Genomic DNA, 17,459 nt, shown 5'->3' with positions numbered 1-17,459 from the left:
AGAAAGCATGCCCGCTCACCTCCTAGTAATAAAGGAAGCCGTGTCAAGAAAATATTGGGGTGGGGGGGAGCCTAAGAGGCAACATTCCCCAAAGTATGATAGGTGCTTCCCTTTCGCAACCTCGGAGAAAAAAAAAAAGAAATCGCACCCACGAGGCAGCAAGAGACTTCGACCCTGCTCGTCCTATCCATGTCTAACAATCACCCTCCCTCGCTTTAAATAAAGGAGAAAACGCAGCAAGAAACGTAAAGCCAACACTCTTAAAAAAAAGTCCAACGACCGCACGCTTTCTCTAGCTGCAGGGGTAGGCAACCTCGGCTCTTTTATGACTCATGGACTTCAACTCCCAGAATTCCTGAGTCAGCGTAGCTGACTCAGGAATTCTGGGAGTTGAAGTCCATGAGTCATAAAAGAGCCGAGGTTGCCTACCCCTGCTCTAGCAAAAGGGGAGAGGGAAAGACGGGGGGGGGGGAAGCAAAGACACAGGACCAAGGCTACGCCTTTTACGCATCCGCCGGAACAGGGCCACAGAGCAAAGCGGCCTTGCGTAGAGGGAGTAGCCGTGGCCACGCCCCTCTCGGCTCCCGTGACGTCGAACAATGCTACTGTAGTGCCACGCAGCCCGAGGTCCAAGAGCTTGCAGCTATGGCTCTGCTGCGCGCGGGATTCTGCTTTCTCCTGCAGGCATTTGCCCTCCTCCTTGTTCCGTCCTGTGGGCAGAAGGCGGAGGGTCCCCCTGCAGAAGATGTCCAGATAGAAATCTTGCACGTCCCCGAAGTCTGCCAGCCCAAGAGCAAAAAGGGCGATCTACTCAATGCCCATTACGACGGTTACGTAGGTAGTAATAAGACCAAGTTTTATTGCAGGTAAGTTGGCGGTGCGCTCTCTTAAAACTCTCACCTCCGTCAGTTCACTTTAGAGAAAAGGCCGCTTTAGCTGATCATCTGGCAGTGTCACAGTTTGGTTACTCAACTTTTATAGATGTACTTTTTTAAAAAAATTCCATTTAAAATATAAATATATATATTTAAATATAAATATATACTTAAATATATAAATGGAATTAAAATAAATAAATAAATAAATTTATATCCCGCCCTTCTCCGAAGACTCAGGGCAGCTTACAAGCTTAGCAGTAGCCTTCATTCTATGTCAGGGGTCTTCAAACTTGGCCCTTTTATGACTTGTGGACTTCAACTCCCAGAATTCCTCAGCCAGCAAAGCTGGCTGAGGAATTCTGGGAGTTGAAGTCCACAAGTCATAAAAGGGCCAAGTTTGAAGACCCCTGTTCTATGTATATGCCTGCTTTTTAGGGCTTTCACACACCACACCCCCAAGCGGCATTATTACAAAGTCAGCTTAATTGCCCCCAACAATCTGGGTCCTCATACTTGTACTCGAAGGTAGTTTTTAATAATATATAGTTCAGCTGCTTTCCAAGGCTTTATGCCCCAAGGACGCAGACGTTCTCAGCATACTTTGATGAAACCCTATATTGCCCTGTGTGCATATCCTGTGTCTCACCTAACCATCTCCCCTCAATGTAATTATGTTACCTATGAGAAACATTTGTAAAAAAAAAAAAGTTACAAGCCCAGAGAGCATTAAAAACTCGATTGAGTTGTGTACTATGTGTGCCAAAAGATTGTATTCAGATACAAATGTCCCTCCTACCAACTCTCTTAATTTAATGTGGTGATTCGGTGCTACATTGCTCAAATCCTGAAGGCAGGGATAGTTTGGTTTTCAACTAGCATCACTGGCAGATGCTTGCCCTTAATTACAAGAAGCATGAACAGGAAATATACTAGATAGCTCCGGAACAACTATTGTGCTTCTGATGCACTTTCAGCAGGCTGGTGGAGCCTTACTAAGGTATCTTATTGTCTGGACAACTCTTCATTTGCTTCATGTGACCTCAGTACAACTGAGGATCTCTGCCATTAAGAGAGATTTAAGCTGGTTTTTAATAATTAAGGCCCTATCTGTAGTTATAGTCAGGCCAAGGTTACATGATTAAGTGTTTATAAATACTAACGAAATTATGAGTATGTAAGAGAACCGCGCCTGTTGCATTCTTTGGGTCCACATAGAAAAAATGCCATTGCTGTTATTCTGCTAATATGTTGAACTAATTTCTTAAAGTGTATTGTTTCTTTTCTTTGCAGTCGCACACAAAAGGATGGCCATCCAAAATGGTTTGTCCTTGGTGTCGGCCAAGTCATTAAAGGCTTAGATATTGCAATGATGAATATGTGTCCTGGAGAGAAACGAAAAGTGATTATTCCTCCTTCACTTGCCTATGGAGAACAGGGCTACGGTAAAATATGGCTAAATATGAAAATCTCTTTTTTTATTGCATAATTTGGCATCTAAAGAGGATTGCTGAGATGCCAAAGCATGTCACTTTTATGTACCAGTAACACAACTTTTCCTCTTTTTTTAATCAGCAATTTTTTTTCTGTAAATGTTACTTATTCATCAGCACTTACGGAGTGACAGTGGCACTGAGAAATTGCGGCTTACTCTCAGGTTCTTTGCACGGTCATTTAACATTTTTATATGTACATTATTTAATAATCTTATTGGCTGCAAGATGCAAAATAAAAAAAGCATGTGCAACAGAATGAGCCAAAGGACCTGACAGCCTAAACTACAGCAAGGAGAAAAAGGAAAGAAGAGAACTGTCCTTAAAGCACTTTTTCTTCTAAGTTAAATTTAATGAAATCAGAGGGGAGAGCCCCCTAAGATTCAGACTCTCCTAAAGCCAGTAATAACTTGATTTCCATAGCCATGTTACTGCACTGTGATCCGTCAACAGATATTATAGAAGAACACATGAGCACTGTTGGAGACTAATGATGATTCTTTTTTCAGGCAGCAGATGAAGAAAGTTTTTTATTTTCTCCCAACCTACAACCTGCCTGTTCCCTATCAGAGCATACTCCTGCATGCTGGGCAAAGATGACCTAGTTAAGAATGTCAAGAATGCATGTGGCTTTTTGCTTCTTTCCGGGGGTATTCCTTTGGTATGTATTGCTCTTGGAATTGCTAGTGACTGGATTCTTTTATTAGGCTTTGCTACTAAATCTTGAAATGGAAGGGAGGGGAAATATAAGTAGTCTGTGTGGCTGCTGCATGTGATTTTAAAAATGACAAGATAATGATCATTGAAACCCCCCAGTTTTGTGAAATTATCCTCCCAACCCCCTACCCTCAACTAATATATAGCAGGGTACATATGCATAACTCTCTAAATGTTCAATTCAATTACCTCAGATAGTTGTTGTTTTAGGAAATACTGGTGTTCTTTTTTTCATAATTGGCCAACCTGACATATTGTGGGTAAGGTTCAAGTTTGTACAGTACTCAGTGGGCAGCAGTGACAGACCTAGATGGCACTCACAATTTAAGCATCTGTGCAATCAGTCTGTAGTGAGATTGTCAAAATCTTACAAGATTTGACTATTTCTAAATCCACATGAAAATTTTGCCAGTCCACATTGGGTTAGGACGCTGAGCTTGTCGATCAGAAGGTCGGCAGTTTGGCGGGTCGAATCCCGAGTGCCGCGTAGCAGAGTGAGCGCCTGTTACTCGTCCCAGCTTCTGCCAACCTAGCAGTTCAAAAGCACATAAAAATGCAAGTAGAAAAATAGGGACCACTACCGTGGGAAGGTAACAGCGTTCCATGCGCCTTTGGCGTCTAGTCATGCCAGCCACATGACCACAGAGACGTCCTCGTTCGGCTTTGAAACGGAGATGAACACTGGCCCCTAGAGTCGGAAACGACTAGCACGCATGTGCGGGGGAACCTTTACCTTTACCTGCCTGTTTATTCACAGTGAATTCTTCATATGATTTTTTTTATTTCAAAATTGTTTGTGATGAAGAAAATACTTTAATTTTTAGTTTTCAGAGCTACATATGGATGTTCCAGAATAAATTCTTGGATTAAGGAATGACAAATCTAATCCCTGTGACCCACCTCTTACTCACTTGTATAAGCAACTACTGCTACATTTCAGGCAAAAGTCTTTCCTAGCCCTAGGAAAGGAGCCAAGTCATTTTGAATGTAGTCACTTTGTATACGTTCCCCTATGAAGAAGAGACTAGCTCCTTCCTCTACTGACTAAATGCACGTGCATGGCTTGTGAATCACTTTTCCAGACTAATTCTGGAAACTCCTTCAATAATAGCACCTTTCTCCAGTGTTCAGTGTTGTTATTTCTGAAAACCTGCTAAATCTTATATATCCCATTTTGACGTCCATTTTCTTTTTCTGAGGTCCTTTTGTCTTTCTTGAAGTGTTAAATGTTTTCTTGCTGAAGACTCCCTTATTCCTAAAAATCCACATACTAATAAGAACAGAAGGATGAAGTTAGTTTCTGATCTGTCAGTACTATGTGACGCTGACACAGAACTCATGTCATAGGCAACGCAGTGAGAGCACCAACCAAGCACCCGATCCTACCATTTACTATCCTCCATTGGCACAGCAAAAGACTTCAGGATGAAGAGTGCACTGGGCACTGTTCATTTACATTGTGTCTTTATTTTATTTTATTTTATTTTATTATTACATTTCTATACCGCCCTTTCCCGGAGGACTCAGGGCGGTTTACAGGGTAATTAAAAACCAAAAATACAAAAGTTAAAAACCAAGTTTAAAAAAGATTAAATTTATCCCTGTATAATAAAACCCCCAATTAAAATAAATTAATCCTCAGCCTGGGCCAGAGAGCTCGAAGAGCCAGGTCTTCAGGCCCCGGCGGAATGAACGGAGGTCGGGGGCAGTCCTCAGCTCCACTGGCAGCTGGTTCCAAAGGGCGGGCGCCCCCACTGAGAAGGCCCTATCCCTGGGTGTTACCCGCCAGCAATCTCTTACCAGTGGCACCCTGAGAAGACCCTCCCTGTGGGAGCGCACTGGACGAAGGGAACTTGATGCCGGCAGCAGGTGTTCCCTCAGATATCCCGGACCCAAGCCATGTAGGGCTTTATAGGTCATCACCAGCACCTTGAATTTCACCCGGAGGGCAACCAGAAGCCAATGCAGCTCGCGGAGTAGAGGTGTTACATGGGAGTATCGGGAGACCCCCATCACAACTCGCGCGGCCGCATTCTGCACCAGTTGAAGCCTCCGAGTGGTCCTCAAGGGCAGCCCCATGTAGAGAGTCTTTGATGGCGGAAGATTTACTCCAACCAAGTGGTTCCACAAAGTACTTCCCTTGATGTAAAATCCATCATTACCACATTGCTGAAGAGCTGTTGACATATAGTGGTCTGTGGTTAAAATGATGAGAAATCAGAATGTGCATTTCCTATAACTTTCCTGTTACGTTCTTAGAACCAGCAAAGATTCCACCCAATGCAACACTGATCTTCGAAATTGAGCTGTATGCAGTAACTAAAGGACCACGGAGTGTTGAAACATTTTCCCAAATAGATCTGGATAGTGACAAAAAGCTTTCAAAGGAAGAGGTATGAATAATAATATTCTAAGTCACTTCATTAAAGCATTTTATTTTTTTACAGAATTTATGAAGTACTGTGGAATAAACGTATGAACTGCTTTTAATTTTTTTTTGTTCTTGGAAAGGGATGGCTGGATCACTAGTTCAATTAGTTTATTCACTTTTGATGTCTGTTCTAATAGATAGAGTAGAAAATGCTAATTCTCATCAGCCCTCCAGGGTTGCTTCAATTTAGTGTGGCTTTAAAGCTGGGTGGACAAGTTGTTAATATGGATACCTTTTCCCAACTTTATGATGACTAGTGTTGATCAAATTCAGAATTCAACAATTTCCGGAGGGTCGCATGTTGTCCATCCCTGTTTTAAACCCCCTATGTGGGACTCGGGTTCATCTTCAAGACTTTATGACATTAGCCATGACTATACAGGTAGTCTCCAATTTATGACTGGTCGCTTAATGACCATCCAAACTTTGGCAGGAATGGGTACTTTATGATCCATAAATTACTCCTATCATAAAAAGTCCCACCCTCCCACCCATAGTCACGAACAAATTTCAGCTCACCTTTACAATGGTTTACAGAATCCCATAATCTCCTGACTGCAATTTGCTACATGTTTTGCAGATTTTCAGTCAAATACACCCATTCAGAAAAATGGGTTTGCATTTAAAACTGCAGCATTTTCTTAATGACCATGGATTCACTTAATGATCTCTACAAACTGTTGTAAAATCGGGTCTGGTTATATGGATGTCTCAGCTTATGACCATAATGACTTATTCAGTCCCAAGTGCAGTAATAAGTCAAGGACTATCTATATTGTTGCATTTATAGTAGAAAACAAGCAATTCTCTTTCTGTGCCTGTCTTGCTCAACTTTGCCAAAAAACACAACCAGACCATTCATTGAAACCTTCTCTCAGATAATTTACCTGAGACTCTTTTTGGTTTCCTAGTAGAAGATTCTACTTTACTTCCTCTTTTAACAGTGACATTTATTGGATTTATCCCTCATGCATAACAAGCATTTTGAAAAAAATCATCTTCCTTGATTGTAAGTTGCTGGTGGTTTGTACTAACGATGGCTGCCAGCAAAGTGGATCCCTCTGGAAGAACAGATTGGACCAGAATCTGTTTGATTCAACCCCCATGCTCTAGCCCTGCTATGTTTCTTAAAAAATATTTTCCAGAAGATTAAAGTGTGAAGTCAGGAAGTAAAAATTTTGTTTTGTGAGTTAGAGTGTATTTTGCGGCTAGAGGGAAACTTCACATATTTTAGAATGTTATAATGCTTGTCTTCTTTTTATATAGTATTTTGATTTTCAGTAGTTGATAGTGTATTGGGGCTCATAAGATTTATTTATATGCTGCCCATCTTGCTATTTAAAGCAACTCTGGGTGGCTTAGAATACAATAAAAATATAAAAACAATTATAAATATAAGAGCAAGTTGAAATTACAGTATTATTGTTTTTAATTCATTTAGATGGAGCATTATTTGAAGGAAGAATTTGAAAGAGATGGCAAAAAACGGGATTCTTCTTTTAAAGACAGTGTTTTGGTAGATATATTTAAAAGGAATGACCATGATGGTGATGGCTTCATATCTGCCAAAGAATACAATGTCTACCAGCATGATGAACTATAAAAACATACTATTCAAATGTCTACTTGTTGCTTTATGGACTTTGGGGATCTTGCAGTTTTCATGGGCCATGGAGCATCCACAAGGAGTTCCGCAGCCATCACAACTGGATGACTTGGCTATACTCACTCCTCTTCCTAAATAAGTCTTTGTAGATGTATCCAAAGAAATTTAAAGCTCTGGCTTGGATTTGATGAATCAAATACACATTGTGCACAAAGGTATAATGAAGCAGCTCCATTGGTTTCACTGGGATTTATCCTTTAGATTTGTAACCACATTTTAAAGTCTTTTTAGTGTTACATACAAGTTTATGTACATTCACTGTGGTAATTTTTGTATTGAGATTAAAATTTGTTTCACTATAAAGTGCAGCAAAAATAAAATCTGAAAATAAGGTACAATTGGTTTGCTTCCTAAACTAAAAAGGACACTCATAAAGTATGCAAGAATTTCTAGGATCCAAATCTTTGGAGCTAACATTCCTCAATGGCAAATATTTCCAAATCTATGCATTTGCTGCGACATTTTTAGATTTAAAAAAATTATTTGAAGATTTTAATTCAAAAGTGTACATATCTTGCACTATGTAGACCAAAGGAAATCCAAGAAAACTAATTTTGGAAAGCAAAATTCTCTTATTAAATTATTCTAAATTGATAATTTATTTTTATAACTAGAAAACTTACTTTTAAAAACAGATGCAAGTAAGAAACTTTTTGGTTCTGTCTTTTACATGTTTGTAGTCAAAATTCACAGAGCTTGATGGCACAATCAAACCTTGTTCGGATTCAGAATTGGATCCAGAATAAGTTAGTTGCATTTAAATTCCACTGAAATCAAGATGAAAAGATAGCTGTGAGTTAGCTAGTTCCATTGGTTTTACAGGGAACAAAGTACAATTAACTTTGGAGCCAGCCCTTAAACATTTATCAGAAATCTACTTGATTCTTTTATGCCAGAGATCAAAACAAGGCACAGCATGAAGCCGCACAAATTTTTGTCCATTAAAAGAACATTCAAGGCAACCATAAACTGTTTCCCTTCTAGAATTCCCCATACCACATAAAGAACAACGACCTTTAGGAATGTTGTTATTAAGCAAATTCACTCGTGCATGGGCTCCTTCTCGAAAATAGTTTGTTGAAATGTCAGTCATGCTTGCTGTTTTTTCATAATCTGCAAAAAGGTCATCTAAATAATTATCTGAGTGGACAATGATATCCATCACCCTTTTGTCTGTAAGAAAGCAGACATAAAGAAGAAAGATTCTTAAATTCAAGTGGCACATTATATGGGTTACACAGTAAAATACCTGCAAAATACACTTCAATTTAGAAACTGCATTTATTATGTAATAATAATAATTTAATTTCTATACTGCCCTTCTCCCAAAGGACTCAGGGCGATGTACAGGGCGATAAATACAATAAAAATACAGTATACAAAAGTTAAGATAAAATTAAATATTAAAGCCCAATTACAATAACAATTAAAATTAATGTTAAAATACCCCAAACCCATCAGACCAGGCCGGCTTGTTGAAATAAATAAGTTTTTAGATCACGGCGGAAGGAGCGAAGGTCAGGAGCCATCCGGAGCTCAACCAGTAAACAGTTATTATTATTATTTATTAAATTTTTATACCGCCCTTCTCCCGAAGGACTCAGGGCGGTGTACAGGGCAATAAATATCAGAATATAAATACAAAAGTTAAAAGAAGTTAAAAAGAATTAAATAATCATGCCCGATATAATACAATAATTAAAACTATGTTAAAATTAGATCCAACCCTAAACCCATCAAACCAGGCCAGTTCCAAAGGTCTGGCGCGCCCACAGAGAACGCCCTCCCCCTGGGGGTCGCCAGCTGACACTGTGACCGACGGCACCCTGAGGAGGCCCTCTGTGGGAGCGCACTGGACGAAGGGAAGTTGATGCCGGCAGCAGGTGCTCTGCTATAGATAGTATTATTCCACGCTCACTATTAATAGAATAATTTTAGCTGCTTAATAGGATGCTATTATGACATCTCTCAAACGTAATCAGTGGTTTTTACTTGCTTTTTTTCTATCTCATGGACATATGCATGGGAACAAAAATATGTGTCACTTAAACATTAATTTTAGTTACTAAAAATTCTTTGAATCTGTGTATCAAGATAGTCTGAAGGAGGGTTCATTCTGTTCTATGAATACTTAAGATAAACTGATTCCTCCACAGTAACAAATTAAACTTGCTACCCGTTTACAGAATGGAAAATTTTAAGAGCAGAGTTATATCATATCGAACCTTCACATCTTCAAAGCAGCTAACAACTCTCCGAGCAATATTTTAATTGGGGATTTTATACATTTTATCCTCCTTCCTCATTAGGTCAGGGATCAAGTATAAGTAAAATTTCTTCAGTGATTATATTCTCTTAATCTAGGTCAGAGAACTGATTGCAGGAATTTGGGAATATCTGGATTTTGACTTTGAATACCATAATATAGCTATAACATTTTATTGCTCAACATTGAAAGGTGTCTCCCTAATCTAGAATTTTATATGAAGTAAATTCAATTGTGTTAATTAAAATATATGCAATATGCTTATTTTGAAATCAATTTTAATTGGTCCCATAAGTCTTCCTGTTATTGTTCTGATTAAAAAAAATTACTGCTATTAAAGGCTGATAATAACATCTTTAAATTAATTAAGAAATATAAATAAATATTAAATATCATACTTTGATGAAACAAATTTTTCCTTAATTTGGTTAGTGAAAATGATCTTGATGGTTCTTTTTCAAATCCTCCTTTTGCTTCTGGAGCAACACAAAGTTCTGAGAGAAAAAAATATTTGAAATAGTGTTACTAAAATGCAGCAAAAAATTAATGAGAATAATGACATTTCATTTGTTTCATAACCAAGGTAAAAGTATTGAATTATTAGGAATAAATAAATGATACAATATCTACAGTGTAGGAAGGGTGATTCAGCAATGGACATTTGGACTTGGAAGCAGATTTTTTTGCTAGATCAGTTACCCCAAATGGTTTTCTAATGATTTATGTAAATGAAGTTGATAAATCTACATTTATTTATTTTTATTTTAATTCCATTTATATCCTGCCCTTCTCCGAAGATTCAGGGCGGCTTACAAGCTTAGCAGTAGCCTTCATTCTATGTATATCCCTGCTTATTAGGGCTTTCACACACACCCCAGCGGCATTACATGATAATGAATAAAGACCTTTGAATACAGCGCAGATATCATTGTGTACCCCATTCTCTCTCTTGGCCCCTTTTGATCTTTTCATTCTAAATTGGTGTTTCTCAACTATGGCAGCTTGAATATGTGTGAACTTCAATTCCCAGAATTCTTCAGCCAGCATACTGGCTGAGAAATCCTATGAGGCAAAGTCCACACATCTTCAAGCTACCAATGTGGAAAATAATGTTCTAAAGCAATGCAACAGTTCTCCGCATGGATTCCAGACAAAGCTGCTGGTGTGAAAAACATGTACTGAAGATAAAATAATAGCAATCTTTTTTTAAATTTTAGGTAGCTTCAATTCAAAAGAGAAATGGGGACAGTACAACTGATTACAGCACGCAGATCTCTCCCCCCCCCCAATATACAGGAAATTGTTTTGCTGCGTGACAGCATGCGTTTGTTTTTTTTCCTTTTAGACTGCTCAGTACTTGAATATGTCTTGAGTAGCATACAAGGAAAATAAAAACATCTTTTTAGCCTCTAATACTCTGCTAAAAACAATAGATGAAGCCAGGAGAAAACCTGACACAAGAGTCAAAAACAATGTAGAGAACTGAATGTATGCAAAAGAAAATTATTTAAAAAATCTTTTAAGCATCAGATTTTACAGGTATCTCAACTTGAACATTCATGCTTGCTAACATGATTTCCTACTGCTACCTGCCAACAGTAACTAAAAAGTGGCTGCAACGTAATCTCCCTTGTTCATTCCACCCATACATATCTGCTTTTTGGTGTGGCTTGGGAAGGGAGCAGAATATGCAGAAGGAACAACAAATCCATCCCTCGTTGCTAATACATGGCAGTAACTGGAGACGTGTGATGTTTTTCAGACAGACTACAGATTCAGTTAGTGCAACCATCAATCTGATATATTGCATCAGAGCACTACTTAATCCTCCATTAGTTAATAACCGTTAAATAACTATTGAACTGGGCTGCAACAGATAAGCAGCAAACATGGAGTTTTCATGTGGATGTGTTGCTCAACCTGGACTCAAACTATTCAGAACAGTAGCCCTTCTTTTAGGTTAATCACCTTAATTTGTACGTTGTTTTATTTTTTATCAGTTTAACTGGCTGTAAGCTGTCTAGAAGGGACGCGGTGGCTCAGTGGGTTAGGACGCTGAGCTTGTCGATCAGAAGGTCAGCAGTTTGGCGGGTCGAATCCCGAGTGCCACGTAACAGAGTGAGCGCCTGTTACTCGTCCCAGCTTCTGCCAACCTAGCAGTTCGAAAGCACGTAAAAATGCAAGTAGAAAAATAGGGACCACTGCGGTGGGAAGGTAACAGCGTTCCGTGCGCCTTTGGCGTCTAGTCATGCCGGCCACATGACCACGGAGATGTCCTTGGACAAGCGCTGGCTCTTCGGCTTTGAAACAGAGATGAACACCGGCCCCTAGAGTTGGAAACGACTAGCACGCATGTGCGGGGGAACCTTTACCTTTACCTTTTTAAGCTGTCTAGCCCAGGCAAGTCTTATTACTGGACAGTATTACAGTCTCTTATCGTGCTTCTAATAAAATGAAGCTTGCATTGTTACTAGCTCTCCTCTCTTTTGCAATTCATTCTCTATTGCTGTTTCCCAAGTAGCTTTCTTGCTATGCCAAACTCCAGTTCAACTGAAAAAATATACAGAAGAGGAAGAACAAGCAATGATAAGATGAAGAGAAGGCAGAGAAGGATTTACTTTCCCTCACCTATGTAGCCTTTTTATATAAGTCACTTCCTTATTTCATAAAAATGAGAAACGTAGTTGGCTACTACTAAACTGAAACTATCGATAAATGCTTCTGCATGTCATATTGTAGTTATGGCACCATGCAAAATAAGATTATCAAGTTGTGTCTTATGTTTACATTGTGAAATGAAGCATGAGTGTATTCAGGTTTAGGCTCTGAAAAAGAATAACCTGAATCATACTATCAATCAAGACTGCAGCCCAAATATTACTTACCAAAATCACCATCCAGGCGAATATAAAGCTCAAATATGCTAAATGCAATTGTTGTATGTGCCGGAAAGACAATTGCTTTGTCATATCCTTTGTAATTATGTTCATCAATAATATGAAACTAATTGGAAAAGAAACATGCATACTGCATTAATATTTCTCTAAAAATGATAGTATCTGAATAATATATTGCAATGTAAGTTCTAGAAAGTAAAGGATATTTTCCAGTAAAACTCTTTTTCAAGGGAAATAGAATCATCCTTGTCATCAAATTCAAATGAACCAAGGACAAATGACAAATAATCCAATGAATAAAGCATGATTAAAATGTCTGAAGTACAAATTAGATAAATTTAATCCTTTTTAACTTTTGTACTTCTATTTATATGCCCTGTTCACCGCCCTGAGTCCTTCGGGAGAAGGGCGGTATAGAAATTCAATTAAATAAATAAATAATAAATAAATAAATCTGATCAGATTGAACCTTAGGAATCCCTGGGTTCAATTTCAGTTGCAAATTTGTGTCACATTCATTGGTACAACTCAAAGAAGCACTTGCTTAAGGAACGGTTCAGAAAGAGAAGTGACAAAGACTGTTCTTGTAGGCAAGAGAATCCCATGCATGCATCAAACCTCCTTCTTCAAAACATATAAATGAATTGGAATGATACATTTAACTGGATAAATTTGCATTGATTTCAGTCTGCAGATCTTTGACCTATGTGGAAACTTAAAAGGCAAGCAAGACATTTTTTGTGTATATAGTGGGGAACTATGGCCCCTTTATGATTTGTGGACTTCCAGAATTCCTGAACCATCACAGCTGACTCAGGAATTCTTGGAGTTGAAGTCCATAAGTCATAAAAGGGCAATAATTCCCCACCCCTGATATAGACTGACAAGATCAACTATACATTTTTGGGTGAAAATCAGTTTCAGCGTTCCTTATTTCTACTACAAGAGCAATGAAATTAGAGTTAATTTGGCTGTTTTTTTCTGTAAATCTTATTTAAAAGATTATTAAAATGTATAGAAGATTACTTTGTAATAAATCAGTATGGAATGATGCATATTTAAAGCAGGGATGCCTTTTGGGTATGTCAAAAAAAGTGAAGACGCTAGGCCCAACCTTGTGATCAAGGCTCTCCCCATTTTTCACTTGCCTGCTGTGCAATATATTTTAAAAATGGGTGGGCCTTAAATCACATGACTGGGATCACCATCTTGATTATTTTTATTCTCCTTATGGATGCCTATTTAAAGCCAGAGATAAAGTATTCAATACGCACAAGCGATTTTGATATGTGTGCTCACTTACTCTCATTGTGTCACCTCTCATACCAGCATGAACAGAGAGAGAACACTGCCGAGTTGTTCGAATACTCTCCATTACCATACAGAGAACCGTTCTTCTACTTTCTCGTGACTGACGAACAAGGCAGTGTTCAAAATCCACTTTTCTAAAATAACAAAGAAATAGTTCTCAGAGTCCTGCATTATTCCTTTCATGATACAGTATCTGAAGTCTCACATTGGATTTGGGTAATATTCGTAGTACTCAAAACTCATGCATAGGGTGTAGGTATAAAGTAAGCAAAAACCAGCAAGGCAATAACAACAAAAAAATACCAACCTATTAGTTAGCTCTCTGAGCAATGTTGGCACCTCAACCTCATGCTTAGTTACAATACCGAAAGAAGCCTTCACTGCAAGGGAATCCGACCCACCAATACTGAGTCCAGAAGAGTTCATGATGTGATTTCCTTGCTTGCCATTAAGGGCTACATCAGATTTGTCTTCATAATTTAGTAATTGATAGGATGAAATACCTAAGGAAAAAGATGGTTTATCGGGGTCTTTAAAAAATCATATTCATCTATATTAAGAGATGACATAGTGAACATATAAAACCAATCTTGGAATCTTCAGATGAACTCCAGATTATATTATCCTAGAAAGGGTTTTCTTTTCTTTTTTCTTTTTCTGAGGTAGAGAAAATGTCACACACACACACACACACACACACTGATGGTATCAATATATTTATCTCATTCCTTTTCAGAGCATATGATTTGCAATGGTGCAAAATATTATGTCATTTCTTATGACACTGAAGGTTTTTCATTGTTATCAGCCCAAATTGCAAGCAACAACATTCTTTCTCTATAGAATCAAAAAAGATTTCATGATGTGGTAAGTTAAAATGTTTGTACATAACACACGGAATAGGTACAGCCATAAAAGATTTTGGATTCCATCCAGACTCAGCTCAGATACACTTCCTGTTTGCTTTAATTGCAGTGGCATCGAGCCGTAATTAATTTTGGGTGGGCCCTATGGATTACTAAACACTCTCTACAAAAATGTGAGTTATGTGTGGTCTGTGGTTTATCTTAGGTTTTCTCTGTATTTTAGGCTTGGGCTAAACTACCTAGAGCAGGGGTAGGCAACCTCGGCTCTTTTATGACTCATAGACTTCAACTCCCAGAATTCCTGAGTCAGCATAGCTGACTCAGGAATTCTGGGAGTTGAAGTCCATGAGTCATAAAAGAGCCGAGGTTGCCTACCCGTGACCTAGAGGAATACCTTGTGAACCCCCTTCCAAATCCAGTGCCTGAAAGGTCACAGGCCAGATGTCTGATCATGCGAATACATACGCTGCTGACACTACTGTTGGAACAGTTATGGGAAGGCCTTGAAGTAGCCATCCTGAGCCTTTGAGAAGATATGACCCTTTAACATTGTGCGTCCTTGGACTCTGTGCTTTCTTCACATAGCTGTGCTCTGAATAGCTTTACGAGGACCTTCTGCTTCTATAATAAATGTTATCAGCAGGATGTTGCTGTAGGAGACCGTGAAGTGTACTCTCTTCTAATAGTTTCCTTCTTTACAAACATATGAAAAATGCATTTCTGGCAAACTAAAAGCGTTTCCCTATCATTTACTTTAAGACCGAATTAAAACTTTGAAAAGCTAAGTAGCTAACATAAAAGGAAGAACAGGGTAACAGCACTGTAATACGGCCAAATTAAGTTATGTAAGAAAAGAAATGTCACATTTCATTGGAGTTATAATAAAATGTACGAACTTGTATAATTAAATACTAATGGTGCAGTATTAAGGATATCTGTTACAAAGTAAATCCTATCAAATTCAGTTAGGCTTATGTCTAAACAAATATACTAAAGTTCACACTGCAATCAGGTATTACATATTTATCCTATTACAGAGAACAGTTCACACAAATAAAATGAGTAAATGTTTTAATAACAAAAAGCTTTCCAATCCTGTAATGAATGCACTAGCAAAAAAACGTTTTAAAATAGATTCTTAATATCAAGCTATTTGAATTCTTTTTTTCCCCTTAACAACAGCTTTGCCTTCCCCCCCCATGCTGTTTTGCTTTCTATTTTGTTATTGTTGTTGTTGAGCAAATTATGTATAGTTTTATAAGCTTTGAAGGGCTTTGCAGGACTTACCTGCAGAAATTTCTTTCTCTCCTTGAAGAATGTCTTTTAGGCTGAATGGGGTTGACATAAATTTTGAACTTTTAGAAAGAAAGCAGTTTTTCTTTTTGGTAACAAGACTGAGAGGTTGATATTTATCAGCTTCACTGAGGCTACGGACAGGAATTAATCGGCCTCCATCACCAACCTGCTTAACAAAACTTTTAGTAGCAGCAGCAAACATATTATACATACACACTTAAAATAATAAAACTCTTGTCAGATTCTTGTAATTTCCAAACCATAGAGCCATATTAAAAAGTTGATCAATACAGGGGGAAAAACTCTACGTTGTCCTAAAGTTGATTATATCTAACTGAAAGGGAAACATTGACATTATTCTAATCATCCTTTTCCTCTGTATATTCAAGAACTCCTTTTCATTGTCCAGGTAGAGTCAAAATAATTAATAATAAATTAACAAAGTAAACTGATAGGACACAGTTAGAACAATACCTTGCTGTAATACCATTCTAGCTTCTACAACACTTTCACACAACATAAAAAAATCTGCTATTTTTACCTGCATTTAATTTTTTAAATGATATATGTTACTATACTATGGGATTTCCCCCCTCTAATCTCTGTGTTCTTTTCTGCTATGAATCTAATTCAACCCAAATTCATTTTGGTAGGAATTTTCAGTTAATGTGCATAGTTTTGAGATCCCTAAATATCACAGTTCAACTGAGTTGTCTCATTTCTAGAATTTTTATTGAACTCCAGACATTTTTTGTCTGTATCCCACTCAAGTTTTACCATCCTTTCATCAGTCTTTCTTTCAGATTTAAATATAAGAGACACAAAAAAATGACCAGGTAACAAAATTATATCTTACTTTATTTTTCCATGTTGTCATTCAACATTTAAATAATGAAGTATAGGTTGACCAGGGCTTTTTTTCTCATAGAACGCTCAGAACGGAGTTCCGGCACCTTTTTTGGATGGAACCTTGTAGGGTAGGCAAGGCAGGTTGTATGACATGTGTGAGTTCTGGCACCTTTTTCTTTTACAAAAAAAGCACTGAGGTTGACTATACAGAATCTTATCTATTTATGTATCTTTTATCTGTTTACCTATTTTTCTGTTTAGGCATTTTTAATCTATACTTCTTAGATATGAATATTAAACATACTAATTTCTTTAATTTAAAAATTTTCTTTGTGTTGTATGTTGTTTTGGGTTTATTTTGAAACTAGAAACCCATGACCCATTGGGTCATTGTTTCAGAGATATCTGCTTACCTAAAAAAAGAAACAGAATGATAGATGGGCAAAAAAAGTCAATAGAGAGCAACTTTATTTAAATTGATAAATAAATAAGTACAAATGTATATATTTAAATTATAAATAATGTGAAAACTAAGTATAGCAAAAGAAAAAGATAACAAGAAAAAGGTTGCAGACATTTATTTTTTCTTCCTAAAAGATTTCAATTTGTTTTTCAATTGAATTGTACAGCTTATAGGTTATATTAAAGATGGAAAAAACTTGAAGTGATTTATCTTGGTCTGATTTTTTATATCTCAAAAAACTGGCATTTTAACAGGAGTGTTAAAAAGTAGACTTTTTATGTCCACTACTATGGATGGATGGATGGACAAACAAACTTTAAAATTACTTT

At 37.6% G+C, this 17,459-nt stretch overlaps 2 protein-coding genes across 3 annotated transcripts; one reads left to right on the top strand and one right to left on the bottom strand.

Annotated features, from left to right (window-relative positions):
* The first annotated feature begins 620 nt into the window (after positions 1-620).
* On the top strand, positions 621-7,511 carry FKBP7 (FKBP prolyl isomerase 7). The gene is made up of 4 exons (XM_081315054.1): positions 621-866; positions 2,169-2,320; positions 5,345-5,478; positions 6,958-7,511. The coding sequence occupies exons 1-4, from the start codon at positions 646-648 to the stop codon at positions 7,117-7,119; spliced, it is 669 nt and encodes a 222-aa protein (XP_081171180.1). The 5' UTR covers positions 621-645; the 3' UTR covers positions 7,120-7,511.
* Positions 7,512-7,972: 461 nt separating this feature from the next.
* On the bottom strand, positions 7,973-16,029 carry PJVK (pejvakin; the record flags this gene model as incomplete). 2 transcript variants are annotated; one of them, XM_081315045.1, is made up of 6 exons in its annotated part: positions 7,973-8,355; positions 9,847-9,942; positions 12,334-12,451; positions 13,649-13,790; positions 13,964-14,159; positions 15,810-16,029. In XM_081315045.1, the coding sequence occupies 6 exons, from the start codon at positions 16,027-16,029 to the stop codon at positions 8,057-8,059; spliced, it is 1,071 nt and encodes a 356-aa protein (XP_081171171.1). In that variant the 3' UTR covers positions 7,973-8,056. The 2 variants fall into 2 exon arrangements, with proteins under 2 accessions (XP_081171171.1, XP_081171172.1); XM_081315046.1 differs by lacking the exon at positions 9,847-9,942 and having other exon boundaries at positions 15,810-16,020.
* Between the last annotated feature and the right edge of the window lie 1,430 nt (positions 16,030-17,459).

Source organism: Vipera berus, assembly GCF_964194415.1.
Source record: "Vipera berus genome assembly, chromosome: 1".
NCBI classification, from domain to species: domain Eukaryota; kingdom Metazoa; phylum Chordata; class Lepidosauria; order Squamata; family Viperidae; genus Vipera; species Vipera berus.
This window is presented reverse-complemented; position numbering and strand designations above follow the sequence as displayed.

Coding starts and splice junctions, on each gene's coding strand:
- FKBP7 (XM_081315054.1), top strand. CDS start 646: ATGGCTCTGCTGCGCGCGGGATTCTGCTTTCTCCTGCAGGCATTTGCC. Junction 867..2,168: donor AAGACCAAGTTTTATTGCAG/GTAAGTTGGCGG, acceptor TTTTCTTTGCAG/TCGCACACAAAAGGATGGCC. Junction 2,321..5,344: donor CTATGGAGAACAGGGCTACG/GTAAAATATGGC, acceptor TTACGTTCTTAG/AACCAGCAAAGATTCCACCC.